The sequence below is a fragment of the Callithrix jacchus genome, chromosome 1 (genome assembly GCF_049354715.1).
Source record: "Callithrix jacchus isolate 240 chromosome 1, calJac240_pri, whole genome shotgun sequence".
In the NCBI taxonomy this organism is placed as follows: domain Eukaryota; kingdom Metazoa; phylum Chordata; class Mammalia; order Primates; family Cebidae; genus Callithrix; species Callithrix jacchus.
In genome coordinates this window covers 162,917,099-162,938,505 of record NC_133502.1, presented here as the reverse complement: position 1 = coordinate 162,938,505, position 21,407 = coordinate 162,917,099, and the positions used below count along the sequence as shown (strand labels likewise).

Sequence of the window (21,407 nt, the reverse complement as noted above, 5' to 3'; positions counted from 1 at the left end):
TGCCCTTTTCTCCTCCCACCACCCACCAAAACATGGGGTCCAAGATCTGTTGTTGCTGCAAGGCCGGCGAGGGCTCTTCCACCACTGTTGGCTTACACAGTCCAAGGGTGCTCCAACAGCATCATCCACGGTGCTTCAGTAGGTTCCAGACGTGGGTGTGTAATAGTGTCAGGAACACCTGAATGGTTTCTCTGGGCCTCTGCCTCCCGGCCACCCCCTGCTGGGACCCTCTCAGATTGCTTTCAGCCTTCTGGGAGTAGGGAAAGGGCGTAGTTACTCCAGCCTGGAATAACACAGCCTAAAGGCTTTATCAGTTATTAGAGATTCATTATTAGGTAGTAGATATTCATTGAAATCACTGGCTTTAGTCCTCCATGGCAGTTTATTTATTTATTTATTTATTCACTGCATTCGTTAAACTTTGTTTTTATTTATTTATTTTTTTTGAGACAGAGTCTCGCCCTGTTGCCCAGGCTGGAGTGCAGTGGCACCATCTTGGCTCACTGCAACCTCTGCCTCCCAAGTTCAAGCGATTCTCCTGCCTCAGCCTCCTGGGTAGCTGCTGAGTAGCTGGGATTATAGGTGCACACCACCATACCCGGCTAAATTTTATATTTTTAGTATAGACAGGATTTCATCATGTGTGCCAGGCTGATCTCGAACTCCCAACCTTGCGATTTGCCCACCTCGGCCTCCCAAAGTGCTGGGATTATAGGCATGGGCCACCACACCTAACTTTTTTTTTTTGTATCTTTAGTAGAGACAGGGTTTCACCATGTTGGCCAGCCTCGTCTTGGACCAGGCTGACCTCATGACGCACCCACCTTGGCCTCCCGACGTGCAGGGATTACAGATGTGAGCCATTGCGCCTCGCCATAATTTTATTAGATGGTAGTTTAAACTCTGCCTCAGCTGCTTACAGAGCTTGGACATGTCGCTGATCCTCCCTCTCTAAACCTCAGCATCCTTCTCTCCAAAATGAGGATAACGATAATATCCCTTCTCTCCAAAATGAGGATAACAATAATATATTGCCCACTGCACAGGCTCTTAGGAGGAGGAAGGGAGGCACCATGTGTAAGTGCATGGACAAACAGTAACTGTGGACGTGTATTAGGATCAGCTGGGCCACGCTGAGGTAATGAGTCAACTCTAAAATCTCAACTCCTTTACCCAGCTTCACTTCGTTCTTAGCTCATGCAAGCAAACTTATTTTCAAAGCCATGAATGATTTGAGGAGTCTCTGAGTGAAGTATGACCAAGATGGGTTATTCGTGCATCACTCAAAGCCTTTACCCAGGATATGTTTATTCATGTTCTTTCAGATCTGAACACAAATTCTCTCCATAGTGCTGTGCCAAACAGACATTCACACCTCCCCTATGATACCAGCATGATGCTCAAAGCATGCACCCTTAGGAGGCCCTGAGCATTCTAGCTGGCAGCACCCATGCTGGTTCTCAAGGCTGCACAGCTGCTGGGCATCTCCATGAGGAAGAGAGCCATGGACAGGAGTCATGAAGACTGATTCAGAAACTCCCCTGCAAGAGGAGAAGATGTCTGAGCCATCCCTGTGCCACCAGCAAGAGTCACTCCAGCTTCTGAAAAAGCCACCATGGGGGGAGCTGCCTCCAATTAAAGTCCTTGGTCACATCAGAGGATGTATCTCTCCTCTTTCTCCCTTTCCCAGCCCTACCTCTGAGATTCCTAAGAACATGGAACAATTATACCCTGCCACCTCTTGGAAAGAAATGTGGTTTTATCATTTTAATACATCAACACATTTTGTTTCAGTCACTCCTAACCAACCTAACAAGGAAGTGCTCCTTAGGAGAGGCCAGTTTGTGTAACAGGCTGCTGTCAAAAATGTCCAGAGCTTGAGGGCATAATTCTGCTCACCTACTGTGTGATTCCATTTGACGCTCAGGGCCACAGGGAAGAGCAGGGCAGGTTGTGAAAAACACTGCAAACAGCAGCCCTAGAGTTATGCAATGCGTAGCCAGTGCAGATACACAGCGCTGCTCATGCTGAAACACAGAGCATAGAATCATGAGTAATATGCAGAAGATCCCATGTGGTTTCCACATGAGCCAGGGAGCCAGGCACAGAAGTGTATCACTCTTGACATAACAGGGCAAAAACCTGGAGAGCAAAATGGCGAAGAAGCATTTGCAACTGACTCAGGGATTCATGGAAGGCTTCCTGGAGGAGATGGTGCTTGAGTTTTCTGAAGGTTGAAAGGGAGTTAGCCAAAAGGAGAGCGGATGATATTCCAGAAGGAAGGAACTCAATCAGCAAATTTGGAAAATAGAGACAAGACCTGGCAGGGCATGAGGGTAGCAAGGTACTAAGTCTGGATGACTCAAGTGAAAACCTGAGCCAGAGTTTGGTGGGAGGTGAGATGGGCAGAGCATCAGGAGCTTTGTATCCAGGGAAAGGGAGCTGGACTCTATCTTGAAGGTAATGGGAAGTCACAGGTGAGTTTTAAGCAACAAAGTGACAAAGCCTGATTTCCGATTTTTGTACTATGAACAGTGCCTTAGTCCGTTCAGGCTACTAAAATAAAATACTATAACACCTATAACTAGGTGACGTACAAACAACCGAAGTTTATTTCACAGTTTTAAAGGTTGGAAAGTCCAAGGTCAGGGCTCCAGTAGAATCAGTGTCTGGTGAGGGTCTGTTCCTCGCCGACGGTGCTTTTCGCCGTGTTTTCATATAGCAGGAGGGGAGTGGGGTCTCTCTCAGGCTTATTTGTAAGGGCACTAATCTCAATCACGAGGGCTCTGCTCTCATGACCTAATCCTCCTAAACCTCCCAAAGGCCCCAATTCTTATACCATCACCTTGGGAGTTAAGATTTCAACATATGAATTTGGGTGGGGAGGGGACATTAACATTCAGACTATAATGAACAATGTGAGTTGGAAGACAACACTTTTTTTTCTTAAGCTGGAGTCTTGCTCTGTCACCCAGGCTGGAGTGTAGTGGCATGATCTCAGCTCACTACAACCTCCACCTCCCAGGTTCAAGGATTCTCCTGCCTCAGCCTCCCAAGTAGCTGGGACTACAGGAATGTGCCGCCACACCCAGCTAATTTTCGCTTTTTTTGTAGAGACACGGTTTTGCCATTTTGGCCAGGCTGGTCTCAAACTCCTGACCTCAGGTGATCCACCCACCTTGGCCTCCCAAAGCTGGGATTACAGGTTTAATCCTGAGGTCAGGAGTGTAATCCTGAGGCCGGCACAGAGAATGCTAATGTCTTCCGCACCCGGCCAGAAGACAACTTATTAATTAGCACTCCCTGTGCCTGCCCCACCTCAGAAAGGGGAAGAATAAAGGAATATGATGTCTATGCCATAGGATTGTGGAGTAAAATTCATACTTACAATGGAAAGCCCATCCTGACTACAATGTGAAGGATGGACTTCAGCGTAATAATAATCACAATAGACAATCTGGTGCATTGCTTACTCTGTGCCAGGTCCTCTTCTAAATGCTTCATAAATATCAACCCAATCAGCACAACAACCCAATGAGGTCAGAACTATTACTACCTGATTTTACAGATTTATTTAACCAAGACTCAAGTTAAATAAATCTTTTAAGATTTATACCAATTTATATTAAGTGCCAGAGCGAAGACTTGAACTCAAGAAACTCGACTACAGAGTCCACAGTCTTAACCACAAGGTTATGCTGCCCCTCAACAATGGTAGAATAACATTCAGTTATTGCTCTGGACCCCAAATGTTTTGCTCTTCAAAAACAAAGCTGGCCCTTTAAATATTTTTCCTCTGGCAGTTGGTACAATGCTAGCCTCTGTCAGGAGGGGGTGCTAGAGACACTGGAGGAGGAAGGGGCCTTCTGGTTGTGCTGGGCTCTTCTTAATATCACAGATCTCACAGCTTCTCCAGCATCACCCTCCCACAGTGCAGGCAATTTTTCCAGAACAGGAATCCTGAAGAAGATGGTAGTCAGTAGCACTTCGCAACTAGCAGCTTCTCCTAGTGTCCTCCACAAAGAGGAGGTGTGCCCCTAATCAGACAGCGCTCCATGACAGCTTTCCCTGGCACCCAAGGGCAGACTTCTAGAACATTCTCCCAGACTTCTCTGCCATTGTGAGCCACCACCACGCCCTTCTCAGCAAGGTCTGGATCTCAGCTGGGATGGAGCCTGGGGAGGTTCTTTCTTAGTTCTAGGGGTGCTGGCTGCTCCCTATGTCCCTTATTCCTACATTCTTTAAAGCTCTCCTGACTTCTTACCGTGCCTTTATTACTCCAATCCCCTGTTCTAGTTAGTGCTTATATTAAACTTCTCATACTCAAATTGTTACGTGGTTTCTATCTCCCAACTGGATCATGACTAAGACAGAAATCAAATTAAGAGGCTGGGTCAGGCACAGTGGCTTTGCCTGTGGTCCCAGAACTATGGGAGGCGGAGGCAGGAGGATCACTTGAGGCCAGGAGTTTGAGATCAGCCTGGGCAACATAGCAAGACCTCATCTCTACCAAAACAAAACAAAACAAATTAAGCAACTGCCTAGGTGATCAGGACAGACAATGATACAGGCCTAAAGTCGGGCAGCAGCAGTAAGGATGAAGAAGTGGGCCTTGAGTCATAGTTCTCATGCAAAGCTGGACAATTCTAACTCAGAACCATACAGGAATGAAGATTCCAGGGAATGAGGTCCTTGTGGTATTGAGGCTAAGTTGACAACACACAGCAGATCACTTAATTTTGGGCTATTCCAAGCTGGAGAGTCCTATGGGACATCCAGTTGGCCATATTAAGAAGGTTGGCAGTATTTAGCAGGAAAAGGGAGAAGAACTATGGGTGGAAGGAAGCAGAGAGGCTTCCTTCCACATGTGTGTGTTGTCAGCTCACTGCACTGTGGCACCTCTTCCCCATGGGATCCATTGGGGACCCCACTGGCATCCATTGGGTGAAGACGCAGTTCACTTTCCTGGACCTCATGTCCAGAGTCCTCTCCCACTGCCATTCTCATTCTGTATCCCCTAGACCCATCCTCTTACCCAGATTCCCCTTGTCCTATGCATTCCTCACCTCCTCCCATGCCAAGGTCCCACTTTCCTTCCCCAGCAAACCCCATGTTTCTTATTTCTTGGAACTGCTTCCTGCACCAGCCATAGTGTGCTTTACACACAAAAAAAGCTTCTCCTTAAATGTCACTTCCTGCTTTGATAATTTAGAAACTCCTTCACAGAAGGGATGCAAAAAAGCCTCCATCCTCTGATATTTTTAAAGGGCTCTTAGCCACAGGGTGACATCTTTCTTTGAAGGATTTTGAAATAATACCACCACCAATAATCATGGAAGGCACAGTTGGATTTATGTCTGACCATGGCAAACTAACTCGCATCAGACCAACCCTCTTGCTGACAGCAGTTTAAAAGCAATTTTTTTTCCTTTCTTAGATGTGTTTGAATGCATCAGAGAAATATCAACATAGTCAGGACATGAGGGGCCAAGATGCTGAAGAGAAAAGTACAGAGAGAGAAGATGAACACTGAAGACTTCTTAGCCCCTTGAGGGACCTGCCAAGTCCTAACAAAATCCAAGTGGCTGAAAAGTTGAGTAGAGCTTTCAGAAGTCTCACAGCTTGGTTAACAAAAATTGGTGGTATAGGGCTCACCGTAAAAGAGGAGTTCTGGTTAGAAAAAAAAAAAAAATATATATATATATATATAATACATATATTTATATTATATATAATACATATATTTATATTATATATATAATACATATATTTATATTATATATATAAAATATGTTATATATAAAACATAAATGTTAATATATGTTTATATATATTACATATATATTTATATGCTATAACATGTATTATATATGTTTATATATATATATAATACATATGCAATATATATATATATATAAACGTGTTTTCAGCTTAAACCCCTGAAGGGCTGAAACCCGAGAGTAAGGTTTAATCACAACTAGACTAGCTCTCACAAAGCCCAAGGTCAAATGTATCTCAAGCCTACTTTCCCCAGAAGCAAAAGTAAATCCTGTCTGAGGGAAGATCCTTATATATCTCTTCGATATTTCATTTTTTAAAATGTCTAGCACTTAATGAAAAATTACCACGAATATCAAAATATAAGACCAACTGATGAAAAGAAAAAGGAAAAAAAAAGAACCAGATATTAGAGTTTGCAGACGTGAACTTCAAAAGCAGTACAATTAAATACTGAGGAGAATAGATGACGAGATTGGTAATTGTATTTGAGAACTGGGAATTATTTTTTTAAAAACAAAATTATAGGACTGAATACTACAACAGACGAAATTAAAAACTCAGGCTAGGCATGGTGGCTCACACCTGTAATCCCAGTGTTTTAGGAGGCTGAGGCAGCAGAATTACTTGAGGCCAGAAGATTGAGACCAGCCTGGAAAACATGATGAAACCCATCTCTACTAAAAATACAAAAATTAGCCTGGCGTGGTTGTGTACACTTGTAATTCCAGCTACTCAGGAGGCTGAGGAAGGAGAATCGCTTGAACCTTGTAGGCAAAGGTTGCAGTGAGCCAAGATTGTGCCGCTGCACTCCAGCCTGGGCCACAGAGGGGGACTTCATTTAAAAAAAAAATAATTGAATAATCACTGGGTTGTCCAGGAAATGGTAGAAGTGATCACTTATAATACACTTCAATAAGTCAAGGACGCTTGTTAAATTTAGGGTAAGAACTAAAGGAAAAGTATACTTCATATGCTAATAAAGGAGAAATTACCCAAAACAAACAAACAACCTTCATCCAAAAGAAGGAAAAAAGACAGAAAAAAGAAAAGAACACAGAAAGAGAAAACCAATAGAAAGAATTATTAGTAAGACCGGGTGAGGTGGCTCACACCTATAATCCCAGCACTTTGGGAGGCCAAGGTGGGTGGATCACGAGGTCAAGAGATCAAGACCATCCTGGTCAACAAGGTGAAACCCCGTCTCTACTAAAAATACAAAAATTAGCTGGGCATGGCGGTGCGCGCCTGTAGTCCCAGCTACTCGGGAGGCTGAGAGGCAGGAGAATTGCCTGAACCCAGGAGGCGGAGGTTGTGATGAGCCGAGATCGTGCCATTGCACTCCAGCCTGGGTAAAAACAGTGAAACTCCGTCTCAAAAAAAAAAAAAAAATTATTAGTAAGATGGTACATTCAAACCCAAATCTATCAGTAAACACATTAGACATAGTGTGCTAATATTCTGCTTTAGAAAAAACTGAATTTCAAAAAAGGAAATCTTACATGCCTACAAGGATGAAACCTTAAATATAAGAATGTGAAGAGGTCAAAAGTAAAAGGATGAACAAAGATATACCATGCAATGACTAATCAAAAGAAAGCTAATTTCATCTCAGTAAAGAAGGAATAGAGAAGAAACTTTCTCAACTTGACAAGAATATCTGGTCTGGGCATGGTGGCTCATGCCTGCAATCCCAACACTCTGGAAGGCTGAGGTGGGAAGATCAGTTCCAGGAGTTCAAGACCAGGCCAGACAATGTAATGAGACCCTGTCTCTACAAAAAGTTTAAAAATTACGGCCAATTGTGGTGGCCCAGACCAGGCATGGTGGCTCACACCCGTAATCTCAGCACTTGGGGAGGCCAAGGCGGGTGGATCAGCTGAATTCAGGAGTTCAAGACCACGCTGAGCAACGGCAACATGACAGAACCTCATCTCTACCAAAACTACTAAAATTAACCAGGCATGGTGGTGCGCACCTGTGGTCCCTGCTACTCAGGAGGCTGAGGTGGGAGAATCACTTGAGCCTGGGAGGCAGAGGTTGCAGTGAGCCAAGATCCCGCCACTCCACTCCAACCTGGGGGACAAAGTAAGACTCCATTTTGAAAAAAAAAAGAATAGGCAGGTGTGGTATAGACCCAGCTACCCAGAAGGATTGCTTGAGCTCAGGAGATGAAGGCTGCAGTGAGCTGTGATCATGCCACTGTACTCCAGTCTCCAGCCTGGGTGACAGAGTGAGACCATGCCTCAAAAAAGAAAAAAAAAACCTACCCCAAAATCTAGAGCTAACATTATATTTAATAGTGAAGGCCAGGCACAATGGCTAATGCCTGTAATCCCAGCACTTTGGGAGGCCAAGTGGGGCAGATGGCCTGAGGTCAGGAGTTTGAGACCAGACTGGCCAACATGGAGAAACCCCATCTCTACTAAAAAAAGAAAAAAGAAAAAAAAATTAACCAGGTGTGGTAGGGCAGGCCTGTAATCCCAGCTACTCAGAAAGCTGAGGCAGAAAAATCACCTGAACCTGGGAGATGGAGGTAGCAGTGAGCCAGGATCACACCACTGCACTCCAGCCTGGGCAACAGAGCAAGACTCTGTCTCAAAAAAAAGAGTGAGACACTAGAAACTCCCACTGCAATCACAAACAAGGCAAGAATGTTCCCTCTTACCACTACTCTTCAACATCATACTGGAAGTCCAAGCCAATGAAATAGGACAGGAAAAGGAAATAAAAAGTATACAGATAAGGAAGAAAGAAAAAAACTGTCTTTGTTTATTGGCGAAATGATTGTCTCATCAACAGAGAAACTCCTAGAACTAATAAGAAATTATAGCAAGGTTTCAGGATACAATGTGAGTAGATAAAAGTCAATCACATTCCCATATACTAGCAGTGAACAAATGTAATCTGAAACCAATACACAATGTAATTTACATTCGCACCCCCAAAAATAAGATATTTAGGTATAAATCTAACAAAATATGAAAAACTACCCAAAAAAACTGTAGGAAAAAGAAAAAACCCTCCAAAACTGATGAAAGAAATAGAACAACTAAATAAATGAAGACAGATTCTATGTTTATGGATAGAAATCAATATTGTGAAAATGTCAGTTCTTGCAACTTGATCTGTGGATTCAATGCAATCCCAATCAAAATAAACAGTGAGTTATTTTGTAGATATTGACAAACTGGTTCTGAAGTTTAAATGGAAAGGCATAAGACATACAATAGCCAACTCAACATTAAGAGAGAAGAACAAAGTTGGAGGACTCACACTACCCAATGTCAAAACTTACTATAAAGCTACAGTAATCGAGACAGTGTGTTATCGGGAAAGAACAGATACACAGATAAATGGTATGAATACAGAGCCCAGAAATAGACCCACATAAGTATACTCAACTTATCCTTAAAAAAAAAAGCAAAGGCAATACAATGCAGCAAAAAGAGTCTTTTCAACAAATAATGCTGGAACAAATAAGCCAAAAAAAAAAAAAAAAACTGAATAGAGACCTTATACCCTTCACAAAAACTAACTCAAAATGAATCACAGACCGAAAAGTAAAAACACCAAACTATAAGATAACATAGGATAACCTAAACAAGAAGCCAACAGCAGCCGGCAGCGGCAGAAGAAACACCCCTACTGTTGACCAGGCTTTGTGCTTTACCTCAATCGCTTCCATTAACCCCCCTTATTATCACACACACCCCTTAATAGATGAGAAATTAGGTATAGGAAGTACAAAAAGAGTAAATATCTTGCCCAAAGTCACCAGCTTGCTCTTTATCTCCTTGCTGTATTATCTCTGCAAGCTGAATTCCAGAGATTTGACTAAAATCTTTATTCACATAAATATATACAGGTATGGCACTGAAATAGCTGAGGTCTGATGCAGACTGAAAAATCTTAACTGTTAATGACCTGTTATGTCAACAAAAATATACATCTGTGTCTACTATTTACAAGATAGAATTTTTTTTTTTAAGCAACAATTTAGTGAGCTCTCACTCAAGTTTGGAATTCAAAGTTGCAAGCACTTGACATTTTTTCACATCATTTAATCCTCACAATAACCTACCAGGTAAGTGCTCTTATCGTCAACCTACAGATGAGGAATGAGACTCGGTGAGAGGAAGAACATTGCTCTTAAGTGGAAGAACTTGAATTAGAATAAACAGAACTCTAGAAGCCATACAGTGAGTTACCACCTTCACTCCCACTCGCAGACATCCACTGCCTCCACTATGGCCACACCTATCATTAACACAAAGCCTTAAGACGTAGGAGCTGGCTGGGCATGATAATTCACACCTGTAATTCCAGCAACATAGGAGGCCAAGGTGGGAGGATCACTTGAGACCAGCAGTTCAAGACTAGGCTGGGCAACATAACAAGACCCTAGTTCTATGAAAAAATTATACTTAAAGGAAATTAAATTAAATTTAAAATCTGATGAGCATTCTTGTGTGTAGTATCTGATCTTCACAGCAACCCTATAAAGTAGGTGAAACAGAGATCATGGGGATTTTATAAATGAGGAAACTGAGGCACTGATGCAAGGGAAATATACATTGTGGGCATACCCTGAACGCCCCACACACCAGGTGAGACCATCAGAAATTCTAAGGACAGGAAAAGAAATACATATCAAAGGCTGTTTAAGTAAACCTTAAAATTGAAAAAACTGCTGCTTTTTCATTTAACAAACACTTCTTTATTCTCTGTTATTATACTTACCAGGGTTCTAGGACTGAATGAGAAATACAGGTTTTCTATTGGTCATATTCACAGCCAACATTTCCTCTGTGCCAGGTCAGAAAGACAGTGGTCACCTTCATGAATAACTTCCTTGGGCAAAGCTGCTCTCAGCCTTGACTGAAGTCGCCTTTCCAAGGGCTGGTCCATACTCATGACCTCTCTTCTCTGGCACAGAGAAAGTGAATGGTCAGACCCATCTCTTGAATGGTGAGTCATGTGCTTTAACAACATTTCTTGTTCACCAGATACACTTTATTAAAAAGTGAAGTGACAGTCAGAAAGGTGAAGTGACTTAGCCAAGGTCACACAACTTGCAGATCAGGAAGAAAAATCCAGGTCTCCTGCTAGGTAGGCTAGTCTTCCGTCCAAGGGCATACTAGACCCAGGTCAACTCAGCTATGTGGGGCTGCCAGATGTTTCTGCATGTGGATAAAGAGAAACAGGCCAAGGGCTACGAGGGAGCAGAATAAGCTAGAAACTCCGAGAACTTTGGTCCTAGAAGGGCCCTTAAGAATTATCCAGGCTGGGCATGGGGGCTCATGTCTGTAATTCCGGCACTATGGGAGACTGACATGGGCAGATCACCTGAGGCCAGGAGTTCAAGACCAGCCTGGCCAACATGGCAAAACCCATTCTGTACTAAAAATACAAAAAAATTAGCAGGCTTGGTAGCGTGCACCTGTAGTCCCAGCCACTTGGGAGGCTGAGGCAAGAGAATTACTTGAATCCAGGCAGCAGAGGTTGCAGTGAGCCAAGATGGCACCACTGTACTCCAGCCTGGGTGACGGTGTGAGACTCTGCCTCAATTAAAAAAAAAAAAAAAAGAATCATCCAATCCACCCATTATATAGATAGGCAAACTCAGGACCATCCAAAAAAAGCAACTTGCCAAAAATTACACAGCTTGAAGTGGGTAGATCAGGTCCAGAGCCCAGGTCCATAGCAATCTTATCATTCAAGTGAGTTTGGACAGTAGTTTGCATTAGCTGCTACGGGGACGTCAAAGCAATCAATCCACAGGACTTTTTTGTTTTTTTCCTTAGTGGGTCCAGGTCATGCACAAAAAGTACAACATGGAGTCTCTATCCTTGAGGAGTTTGCAGTCAAGCTAGAAAAACTGGCAGGTACACAGGAAAACAGAATCAATACCATAAAACATCAGAACAGGCAGCAGCTGTATCAAGAACTTAAAGGAGGCAGAGAGCAGCGGGGCTGGCTGTGTAGGAAGGCTTCCTAAAGAAGGGCTACAGAGAGCTGGACTTAGAAGCATGACTAGGAGTCCAACAAACAAAGGAATAGGTATGCCAGCCCAGGAAAGAGCTGCAACTCATAAAGGGGTTTTGTGGGAGATGAAGGCTAGGTCTTGGGGGCTGGGGATCCTTCAGATGCCAGGTCAGGGCATTTGGACTTGGGTGTGTGAAACAACAGGTCTTCAAACTTGTTCAGGAGCAGATCGCTTGGAAGCCTCCGAGCTCTTCACAGAATTCCACAAGTGACTGATTCCACTTCATTCCAGGACAACATTCATGTCGGGAAACAGAACTGTTCTGCATCTGTAATATAAAACCACGACCACAGGCGTGCATGCCTGTGAACAAAGTCAGTCCTCAGGTGAAACAGGATCAATCTTTCCCAAATATTCCTGTCAACAGTTATCTGTCCTTGACCTCTGTCTTCTGTCTCTGTCTTCTGTAGCTTGTGTACTGGTAGACAACATGTACATGTACCACTGTTTTTCACAAAATACGGGAGAGAAAAACTTAAAAAATGGAAAGAATTCTGAAAACTTACTTTTTTTTCTTCATATTGGAAAGAGGCAGTCTGATCATTTTAAGGGTTCAAGGCAATGCCACATAGAGTAGTATCCTCACTGAGCATCAGTTTCCCCATCTGGCATGGAGGGGTTGGAGATGGAAACATTATCTGAGGCCAAGTTTTGGACAAATGATTCACCCAGTCTGGTCATCTTCACATCTCCTGGGCTCTCTGGACAATGAAAGGGATGGAGGACCAGTCCTTCCATACATGTCCATGGTTCTAAGCAGCAGAGAGAGTAGCTTTGGTGGGACTAGCTCTGTAGCTGTCAGCTTCTGCAGAGGTGAGGAGTCAGCATGAGATGTCAAACAAGGATTTCTGTGCTGGGGCCTGGAGTGAGCACAACACCCTGTTGCTGACAGGTCAGACCCCTTTTGGAGTGCCCCCAGATACTTCTCTCCTCACCTGGGGCTCCCCATTGCCCATCTTGGGCTCCTGAAGCTTTCCCAATTGCTCAGTCTTGGAGGAAGATGAGTACCTTCATCCCTAGGTCACCTGGCCAGGAACGGGCAGCACCCTGTGCCCAGGATGTAGGCTTCTATGAGCTGGCAGGGGCATGGAATTCTCGGAGAGTTCGTGTGCCGTGTCCCCATTGCCTGAGGAAGCTGGGAGGTCACTAGAAGCCGGATGTAGTAGCCACCAAACACTGCCAGCAGCTGGCGGGCCATTTCCTAGAAAAGACGGGGAAGCAGATTGAATACCCCAGGGGAACTCCTTGTGGGAAAAGGGCTTAGGCACTGGGGAAAAGCCACACTGTCTTCTTGCCCTTGGACTCAGGAGTGATGTTCACTAAGAAGAACCAGGCCAGGCCAGTACCTGGGGCTCTCAGAAGATGCCAGCCTGGTCTAGACGCCCAGTTCTGCAATCCACGGGCTGTGGGGCTCCTGCAGCCTCAGTGTCCTCACTGCCAAGGTGGGTAACTAACTGCTGAATGGCAATAACAATACTCACAAAAAAGATATGCAAGCTCAAAGTGCTAGAGAAATTACCTAATTCTAATTACCTAAGTTTTTACATCGAGCTGGCTGGCCAGGCATGGTGGTTCACACCAGTAATTCCAGCACTTTGGGAGGCCAAGGCAGGAAGATCACCTGAGGTCAGGAATGTAAGGGCAGCCTGGGCAACAGAGCGAGACTCTGTCTCTACAAAAATAAAATTGAAATTAAAAATATATTTTAAAAACTTAGCCAGCCACAAATACATTCTTTTTTCTACTTTCAAATGTCTATGAGTCTGTACAGTACATGAGATCAAACTGACTCACCTGAAGAAAATTATTAAATAGTGGAGGTGGGGAAAGAAATAGTCCCATGATAACAGAATTCTTTAATTCATACAAGAAACCTGGTAGATTTCTTAACACAAGTACTCCTAACATATTAAAAAGAGACTGCTTACATTTAAATATGATCACTGACAGTAAAATTAAAAAAAAAAAGAAAGAAAAACATCAAAAAGGGAAAAAAGAGATGGCTTATAAAATTTAGTTGTATCACAAAAGGACAAATACTGTATGATTCTGCTAATACAGGGCACCTAGAGTAATCAACTCACAGGGAGAGAAGGTAAAACCATGGTTTCTAGGGGTTGAGGGGAGGGAGAAAGGAAGGAAGGGGAAGTTCATGTTTAATGGGCACAGAGCTTTGATTTGGGAAGATGAAAATATTCTGTAGATGGATGGTGGTGACAGTTGTGTAACAACGTGAAGGTACCCAATGTTGCCGAACCATAGACTTAAAATGGTTAAGATGGTAAATTTTATACTATGCATATTTGCCACAAAAAAGTTTAAGTAAAAAAAAAAAGGATTAAAAATTTAATTGAAAAAAATGTACTTTTTTTTCTTTTTTAAAGACATGTATCTTAAGCCAGGTACAGTGGCTCACGCCTGTAATCCCAGCACTTTGGGAGGCCAAAGCAGGCAGATCGCCTGAGCTCAGAGTTCAAGACCAGCCCGGCCAACATGGTAAAACCCTGTCTCTACTAGAAATACAAAAAAATTAGCCAGGTGTGCTGACAGGTGCCTGTAATCCCAGCTACTCGGGAGGCTGAGGCAGGAGAATCACTTGAACCCAAAGGCAGAGGTTGCAGTGAGCTGAGATCGTGCCATTGCACTCCAGCCTGGGCAAAAGGAGGGAAACTCTGTCTCAAAAACAAAAAAAGGACATGGGATCTTACTATGTCCTTACTATGTTCCCCAGGCTGGTCTCGAACTCATAGGCTCCTGCCTTGGCCTCCTACACTGCTGGGATTCCAGCTGTGAGTCACTGCGCTAGGCCTTAATGCACATTCTTATTAACACATTTAAAGAGCTGTAAAGATCCATTCACCAGTCCAGAAGATGGGATCTCAGGGGAAATGCTTAAATTCCTTAAGCATGGTGTTGAAGGTCTTTCACATGACTTGTGTCCACTCTGAATGTCATGAAATAAGGTGTGAGTTACATCAATGCTAGTTATGTCTGTAAAGTTAGTAATTAAGGACAGGCTTTAAAGTCAAAAAGGCCAAGGGGGAATTTCAGCTCAGTCACTCTGATTAACCCAGAGCAGTCACTTCACATTGTTGAGCCCATTTCTTCATTGGGAGAATGGGGAAAATAGTGGCACTGAACCCATGAAGTCAGAGTGAGGATTAAAGAGCTTAACAGACAAACAGCATTGAGCCTAGCGCCTAGTGCTCCCCAAATGGCATAAATACCTTTCCAACACAAGATTAGCATTTGTTTCAAGTTATCCTTTGTGCTAGAAAATATAAAACACTTCAGATAGTTTACCATTCCCTAACTCAGATTGGTCTTCTTGCCAGTTTACTCTAAAATCAGTAATGTAAGAAGCAAAGAACTGTAGCAAGAACATTGGCCTACTTAGAATCAGCAGGGCTGGCTTCCGCCCTTGGCTTACCACACTCTCCCTTTCTAGCCACCTTGGGAAAGTCAGCTGACCTCTTGGAACCTTATTTCACCAATCAAGGAAGAAAGGAAAATAATTAATACCTTGAAAAGAATGCTAATGAATTTTATGCATGAGAAAAATCTGTCAAAATGGAAGAGGTCATTATCACTATCTTTCCATCTTTTACAGACACTGGGTTCCTACTGAAATACGATCATCTGGCCCAGGCTGAGGCATGGGCATTGATTACATTTTCCCTAACTAAATTATAAAGGCAGCGACTTTAAAAGCATGTGCATACACACTTGATATTCATGACAAGAAACTGTATTACTATTGGTTTGAATAAATTTGAAAAAAAAATCATTTAAAAGACCCATATTTAATGGGTTATTGCACAAAAACCCACACATGCATGTTGCAAGAAAATACATAATCTTATCAAGGTTTTCTCTCTCTTTTTTTTTTTTTTTTTTTGAGACAGAGTTTCCCTCTTGTTACCCAGGCTGGAGTGCAATGGCACAGTCTCGGCTCACCGCAACCTCCGCCTCCTGGGTTCAAGCAATTCTCCCGCCTCAGCCTCTTGAGTAGCTGGGATTACAGGCACGCGCCACCATGCCCAGCTAATTTTTTGTATTTTTAGTAGAGATGGGGTTTCACCATGTTGACCAGGATGGTCTCCATCTCTTGACCTCGTGATCCACCCTCCTCGGCCTCCCAAAGTGCTGGGATTACAGGCTTGAGCCACCACGCCCGGCCCAAGCTTTTCTCTTTTAAAAAAAAAGTCAATAGGATAAAGTGAAGAGATTAATACATTTATCATTTTCTCTTTTTTTTTTTTTTTTAATATTTTGGCAGGACACAGTGACTCATACCTGTGATCCTAGCACTTCAGGAGGCCGAACTTGAGCTTAGGAGTTCAAGACAAGCGTTGGCAACATGGTGAAACCCTGTCTCTAAATAAAATTTAAAAATTAACATAAAAAGATAATTTTTTTTGAGACAGAGTCTTGCTCTGTTGAGCCACTGCACTGGCCTATCACTTTCTCTTTTAAATAGTACTACTTGTAGGATTTCTACTCCCCCCAGTACAAAAGAGAAAGCCTGGGCTGGTTTGGACCTTGAATCCCCAAATCACTTGGCTGAAAAGATGTAAGTGCTCTTCTGAAGTCTCAAAGGTCACCTGAGGTCACCGTCACTCCTTGTCTCCCTGACAGTGGGTTTGTCCCTGTGAGAAGAAGGAAGCACAAGCTACAAACCACGTTTTCAGATTTCTGGTCTACCAGTGCTTAGCCATAGCCAAGAGGCAGAGTGGATGGCAGGACCCAACAGAACTCTGGGGCTGAAAGAACTGGAATTCAACGGAAATGTGAAGAAGTGGAAGGTCGAGGTGGGTAGATCTCTTGAGCCCAGGAGTTGGAGCCCACACTGGACAACATGGCAAAACCCTGCCTCTAATAAAAATACAAAAAAATTAGCCAGGCGTGGTGGTGCATGCCTATAGTCCCAACTACTCAGGAGGCCGAGGTGGGAGGATTGCTTGAGCCTGGGAAGTTGAGGCCACGGTGAGCAGTGATCACACTGCTGCATCCCAGCCTAGGTGACAGGAGTAAGATCCTGTCATAAAAAAAAAAAATGCAAAGAAGAATCAACTATCTAACTACAATTAAAGTAGATGGATGAACAGTTGGATAGATGAATAAATAATTGATTAATTAAGACCCAAATATTTGTCAATATGTTCATGGTGAAGTAAGCTATAATTTATCAGCATGCAACTACCCATCCAATGCAACCATCAAAAAGAATATCCAAGATATAAAATAATGTGACAAAAAGTACCAATAAATATAAAATGCTTTCTGTTAACTATTTTTTTAAAGTGCTAGGGTGAAGAATAAAAAGACTTAAAACTCCTGAGCTAGGTTTGTATGGTGTCTACCGACTGAGAGAAGCCATGTCCCTGGGAATCTAGGAAGCCCCCACATAGACATTCTCTACACAAACTCCCCCAAGGGAGGATGGCCGTGACTAGCCCCAGTGCCTGTTACCTCCGGCTCAGCCTCGGGAACGAGCTGGTGAAGCTCAGTCTGCACGAGTGGCCTCTCCATAGGACGAGAACTGTCGGGCAAGAGAGGAGCATCCTCCAAGTTCTCAGGCCCCTCTGCTGTTGCAGGGCTCACCCCAGTCTCCATAACAACACACAACTGGCTCAATCTGCTTCTCAGCAGGGACTGCAAAAGAAACAGAGAAGGGGCTCAGGAGTGCTTAAATGGGGTGGTGTCTGCGAGACAGTCCCTCCGTGACCTGAAGACCCAGCAGAGGATGAGGTCTCAGACTCAGATGATGACCTCAGAAAAAGCTGGTCACATTGGTGATGTTATGTAATTCTCTACAGATGGTAATTATTAGCTTCTAAATATCTTTCCCTTTTTGGCCAGGCAGGGTGGCTCGAGCCCATAATCCCAGCACTCTGGGAGGCTGAGTTGGGTGGATCACTTGAGGCTAGGAGTTCAAGACCAGCCTGGCCAACATGGTGAAACCCTGTCTCTACCAAAAATATAAAAATTAGCCAGGTATGGTGGCGTGTGCCTGTGCTCCCAGCTACTCGGCAGAGGCAGAGGCTGAGGCATGAGAATCACTTGAACCTGGGAGGCAGAGGTTGCAGTGAGGCAAGATGATGCCACTGTACTCCATCCTGGGTGACAGAGCCAGACTCTGCCTCAAAACAAACAAACTAATATTTTTCATTTCATGTTCTCACTTGCTCAAAGCAGCCTGGGATGTGGGTATCTTTATCCAGATGTTGCAAATGAATAAACTGAGACTCAAAGGCTTGCTCGAGGCCACACAGGAACTAATGAGCCAGATTCAGGGCTAAGTCACAACCCTGACTTCAAGATCCACTGCAGCCAGAGCTCAGAAAGGCCAATCCTAGGGAAGGAGCCCAGGGCTAGGAGACAGGAGGCCTGGCCTCCAAACCAGCCAGCTCCATGACCACAGAGCCTGTTTCCTCCTCTGGAGAAGCAGAGCGAGATCCCTCTGATGTTCTTAATAAATGGTAGAAAGGCACTGTGAACAAGTAAAAGTTGCCTAAATACATGAAACTTCGAGATCCACCAAAATTTATTATTAATAGTGTTATTATAAAGAAACATGTTCACCACAGGAAATACAGAAGAAGAAACGAGGAGTTAAAAACAAGCAGAAGGCTGGGTGCAGTGGCTCATGCCTATAATCCCAGCACTTTGGGAGGCTAAGCGGGGAGGATCACCTGAGGTCGGGAGTTCGAGACTAGCCTGGCCAACATGGTGAAACCCATCTCTACAAAAATGCAAAAATTAGCCTGGCATCATGGTGGGCACCTATAATCCCAGCTACTCAGGAAGCTGAGAGAGAACTACTTGAACCCGGGAGGCAGAGGTTGCAGTGAGCTGAGATCGTGCCACACTCCAGCCTGGGTGACAGAGTGAGACTCTGTCTCAAAAAAAAAAAAAAAGCAGAAAAGCAGCCATAATTCCCAAGGCAAAAACAACCACTGATTGCTCATAGGTATTCTTCCAAGTAACTTTTTATTAGACATTTCCCACCTTTAAAATAATGCGATCGATACAACTTGGCCTTCTGGGTTTGGGTTTGTTTGGTTTTTTTCACTGAAGATATCTTACCTCTTGGCTAGTCTTCATTTCTTGAACATGATCAGACAAAAACTGCACACAGTTCTCCAGGTCGAAGTAGACAAACCAAAGCTGAAGGGAGAAGAAGCTGTGAACACCGTGGCTCAAAGGCAGCCCAACCTGGAACTCTCCCTCCCTGGGACAGTCCTATTTAGCCGGCTGTCTGGCAGGAACGTGCCATTTGGCTCCCTCCCAGAGTCTCACACCATGACCACATCTCATTTGTATGGCTGGTAGAAAAACGGCTTTGGGCGCAAATTTAGAAAAGGTCAAACCCCAGGCCAGATGCGGCGGCTCACACTTGTGACCCCAGCACTTTGGGTTTCACTGGAGGCCAGGAGTTCAAGACTGGTCAACATGGAAAAACCCTTGTCTCTACAAAAAATTAGCTGGGTATGGTAGTGGGCACCTGTAATGCCTGTTACTCAGGAGGCTGAGGCGCAAGAATCGCTTGAATCTGGGCAGTGGAGGTTGCAGTAAGCCGATATCAAGTCACTGCACTCCAGCCTGGGCGACAGAACAAGACTCTGTCTCAAAAAAGAAAAAGAAAAAAGAAAAAGTCCAACTCTGTTCAAAATGGCTGTGGCCCATTTCCCACAAGCCACTGAGCATCCCAGACAGACTCCGAACCCTCTTGGACATCACCTGTCCTACTTGAGGCCACCTTCATCCTCAATGGGCAGGGCATGAACATGCAAATGAGTAAAAGCCTTCAGAGCTCTCACCTGCGGCCCACAACCAGGTCTGAGGTAATCAACCTGGATGCTTGTGGGGAGAGAAGCAGGACAAGAAGTCTGCACCCCACCGGCACCCCGCTTCCACCCCAGGGGCCAGCCAGGTTAAACTTAACCAGGCTGAAATCCTACACGTTCACCTTACGACATCCTGTCAAGACCACATCTGCCACACATCCTAATTGAAGTTCTTCGAGAAACTGGTGGCTCCTGCCCCAAACTCCCATCCACTGGCCACTTCCTCTGAATCCCAGACCTCCCTCCTCCCGTGGACTGACCCATAGAAACCCAAAGTCACAGCCTTCTTGCCAACTAGTATCCCAGTGTCTTACCTACAAAAGAGTATTTCTCAAATGATTCCTATAAAGCTTCTTACTATGAAAATTTCCAATCATGTGCAGAAGTAGATGACAGCAACCCATCATCCTCCTGCAACTGTTAGGTCACCTCATGGCCATTCTTGGTTCATCTCCATCCTCACTTGGTACCTGTCCCCAACACCCCCACCTCCACTACACCCGCCAGTGAAGCTGAAGGACATCCCAGTTGGTGTATCACATCATCCCAAGATACTATTTTGAAACTGAAAGAACACAGCTGTCTAAAAAGATGTGCCCTTTTCTTTTTTTGAGATAGGGTCTCACTCTGGCACCCAGGCGAGAATGCAGTGGTGCGATCACAGTTCACTGCAGCTTTGAGCTCCTGGACTCAGGTGATCCTCCCACCTCAGCCTCCCAAGTAGCTGGGACTACAGGCACGTGACACTAGGCCCAGCCAGGCTTTGTACTCTTTGTAGAGACAGAGCTTTCCATGTTGCTCAGGCTGGTCTTGAACTCTTAGATTCAAGCAATCCACATGCCTCAGCCTCCCAAAGTGCTAGGGTTACAGGCGTGAGCCACCACGTCCAGCTGATGTGCCCATTCTTTGGTCAGCTATCCATCTATGCATTCAGCTAACACATGCCAAGTCACTACTACGTGCCAATGGATAAAGGAGATTTGGAGGTAAATGAGGCTAAGAAGGACCCCCAAATTCCAGGAGTTCCCAGTCTACAATGTCACCCTTGAACTGCCAGGAATCTTGTGATGCCATCTGCTTCACCCCAATATTAGGTAAGATCATCTTATACCTACACCACCTTGAGTGCAACAGCCTCCACAAACACAGGGACCTGCACGTGTTCTCTGCTGCAGCCTCAATCCCTGGGACAGTGTCTGGTACATAATAGGCTCTCGATAAGCATTTGTGGGGTAACTGAGGCAGGTGCATGAGGAGCCTCTTCCCAGGTCCCCCATGCACACCTACCCCTTGGGTTCCCACCAGGCAAGAGGCATGACTGGTGAGAATGCAGATGTGGCACTGAGGAGGTCTTGCAATTCCACCAGGCAGATCAGGCATGGATAGGAGGAATAGGCAGAGTTCAGCCAGGATCAGCAGATCTGGCCTAACTGTGTTCCAATCCACCCTGCAACTCCATACGAGTCACTTTCAGATCTCCCCACAACCTTCCGGGCAAAGACAATGACCAAGCCAGGCAGACAAGGCCTTCAGCATCTGACCTGCCTCTTGGCCTCATCTCTTCACAATGCGTCACTCTGACATAGCCCCAGCCATGGTGAGCTCCATGCAGCCCTGCAAAGGGACCCTGTGTACCTTGCCTCTCAGATTTGTCAGGGGCTGTCCCTTTGCTATAAGGCTGGAGAGGCTACTATTGACTGTCTCACTGTGTGCCTGTCATCCTCTGGCAG

General features: G+C 44.5%; 2 protein-coding genes across 19 annotated transcripts in view; one reads left to right on the top strand and one right to left on the bottom strand.

The window, feature by feature from the left end:
* The first annotated feature begins 1 nt into the window (after nucleotide 1).
* TEX53 (testis expressed 53) lies at nucleotides 2–1,656 on the top strand. Its single transcript, XM_035255618.3, has 2 exons — nucleotides 2–138; nucleotides 1,326–1,656. The coding sequence occupies exons 1-2, from the start codon at nucleotides 33–35 to the stop codon at nucleotides 1,427–1,429; spliced, it is 210 nt and encodes a 69-aa protein (XP_035111509.1). The 5' UTR covers nucleotides 2–32; the 3' UTR covers nucleotides 1,430–1,656.
* Nucleotides 1,657–10,475: 8,819 nt separating this feature from the next.
* Nucleotides 10,476–21,407, bottom strand: part of TMEM268 (transmembrane protein 268) — a 35,372-nt gene continuing 24,440 nt past the window's right edge. For 9 of the 18 annotated variants that reach the window (XM_009001984.5, XM_017975769.4, XM_035255594.3 and 6 more), the window contains 3 exons: nucleotides 18,917–18,997; nucleotides 17,300–17,482; nucleotides 10,476–13,028 (listed from right to left, as the gene is read on the bottom strand). In XM_009001984.5, coding sequence (XP_009000232.4) covers nucleotides 12,849–13,028; nucleotides 17,300–17,482; nucleotides 18,917–18,997 — 444 coding nt within the window. In that variant the 3' untranslated portion in view covers nucleotides 10,476–12,848. Of the gene's footprint in view, nucleotides 13,029–13,360; nucleotides 13,500–16,123; nucleotides 16,205–17,299; nucleotides 17,483–18,916; nucleotides 18,998–21,407 lie in introns of all 18 variants that reach the window. The other 9 variants (XM_035255606.3, XM_078375148.1, XM_078375132.1 and 6 more) reach the window with 3 other exon arrangements.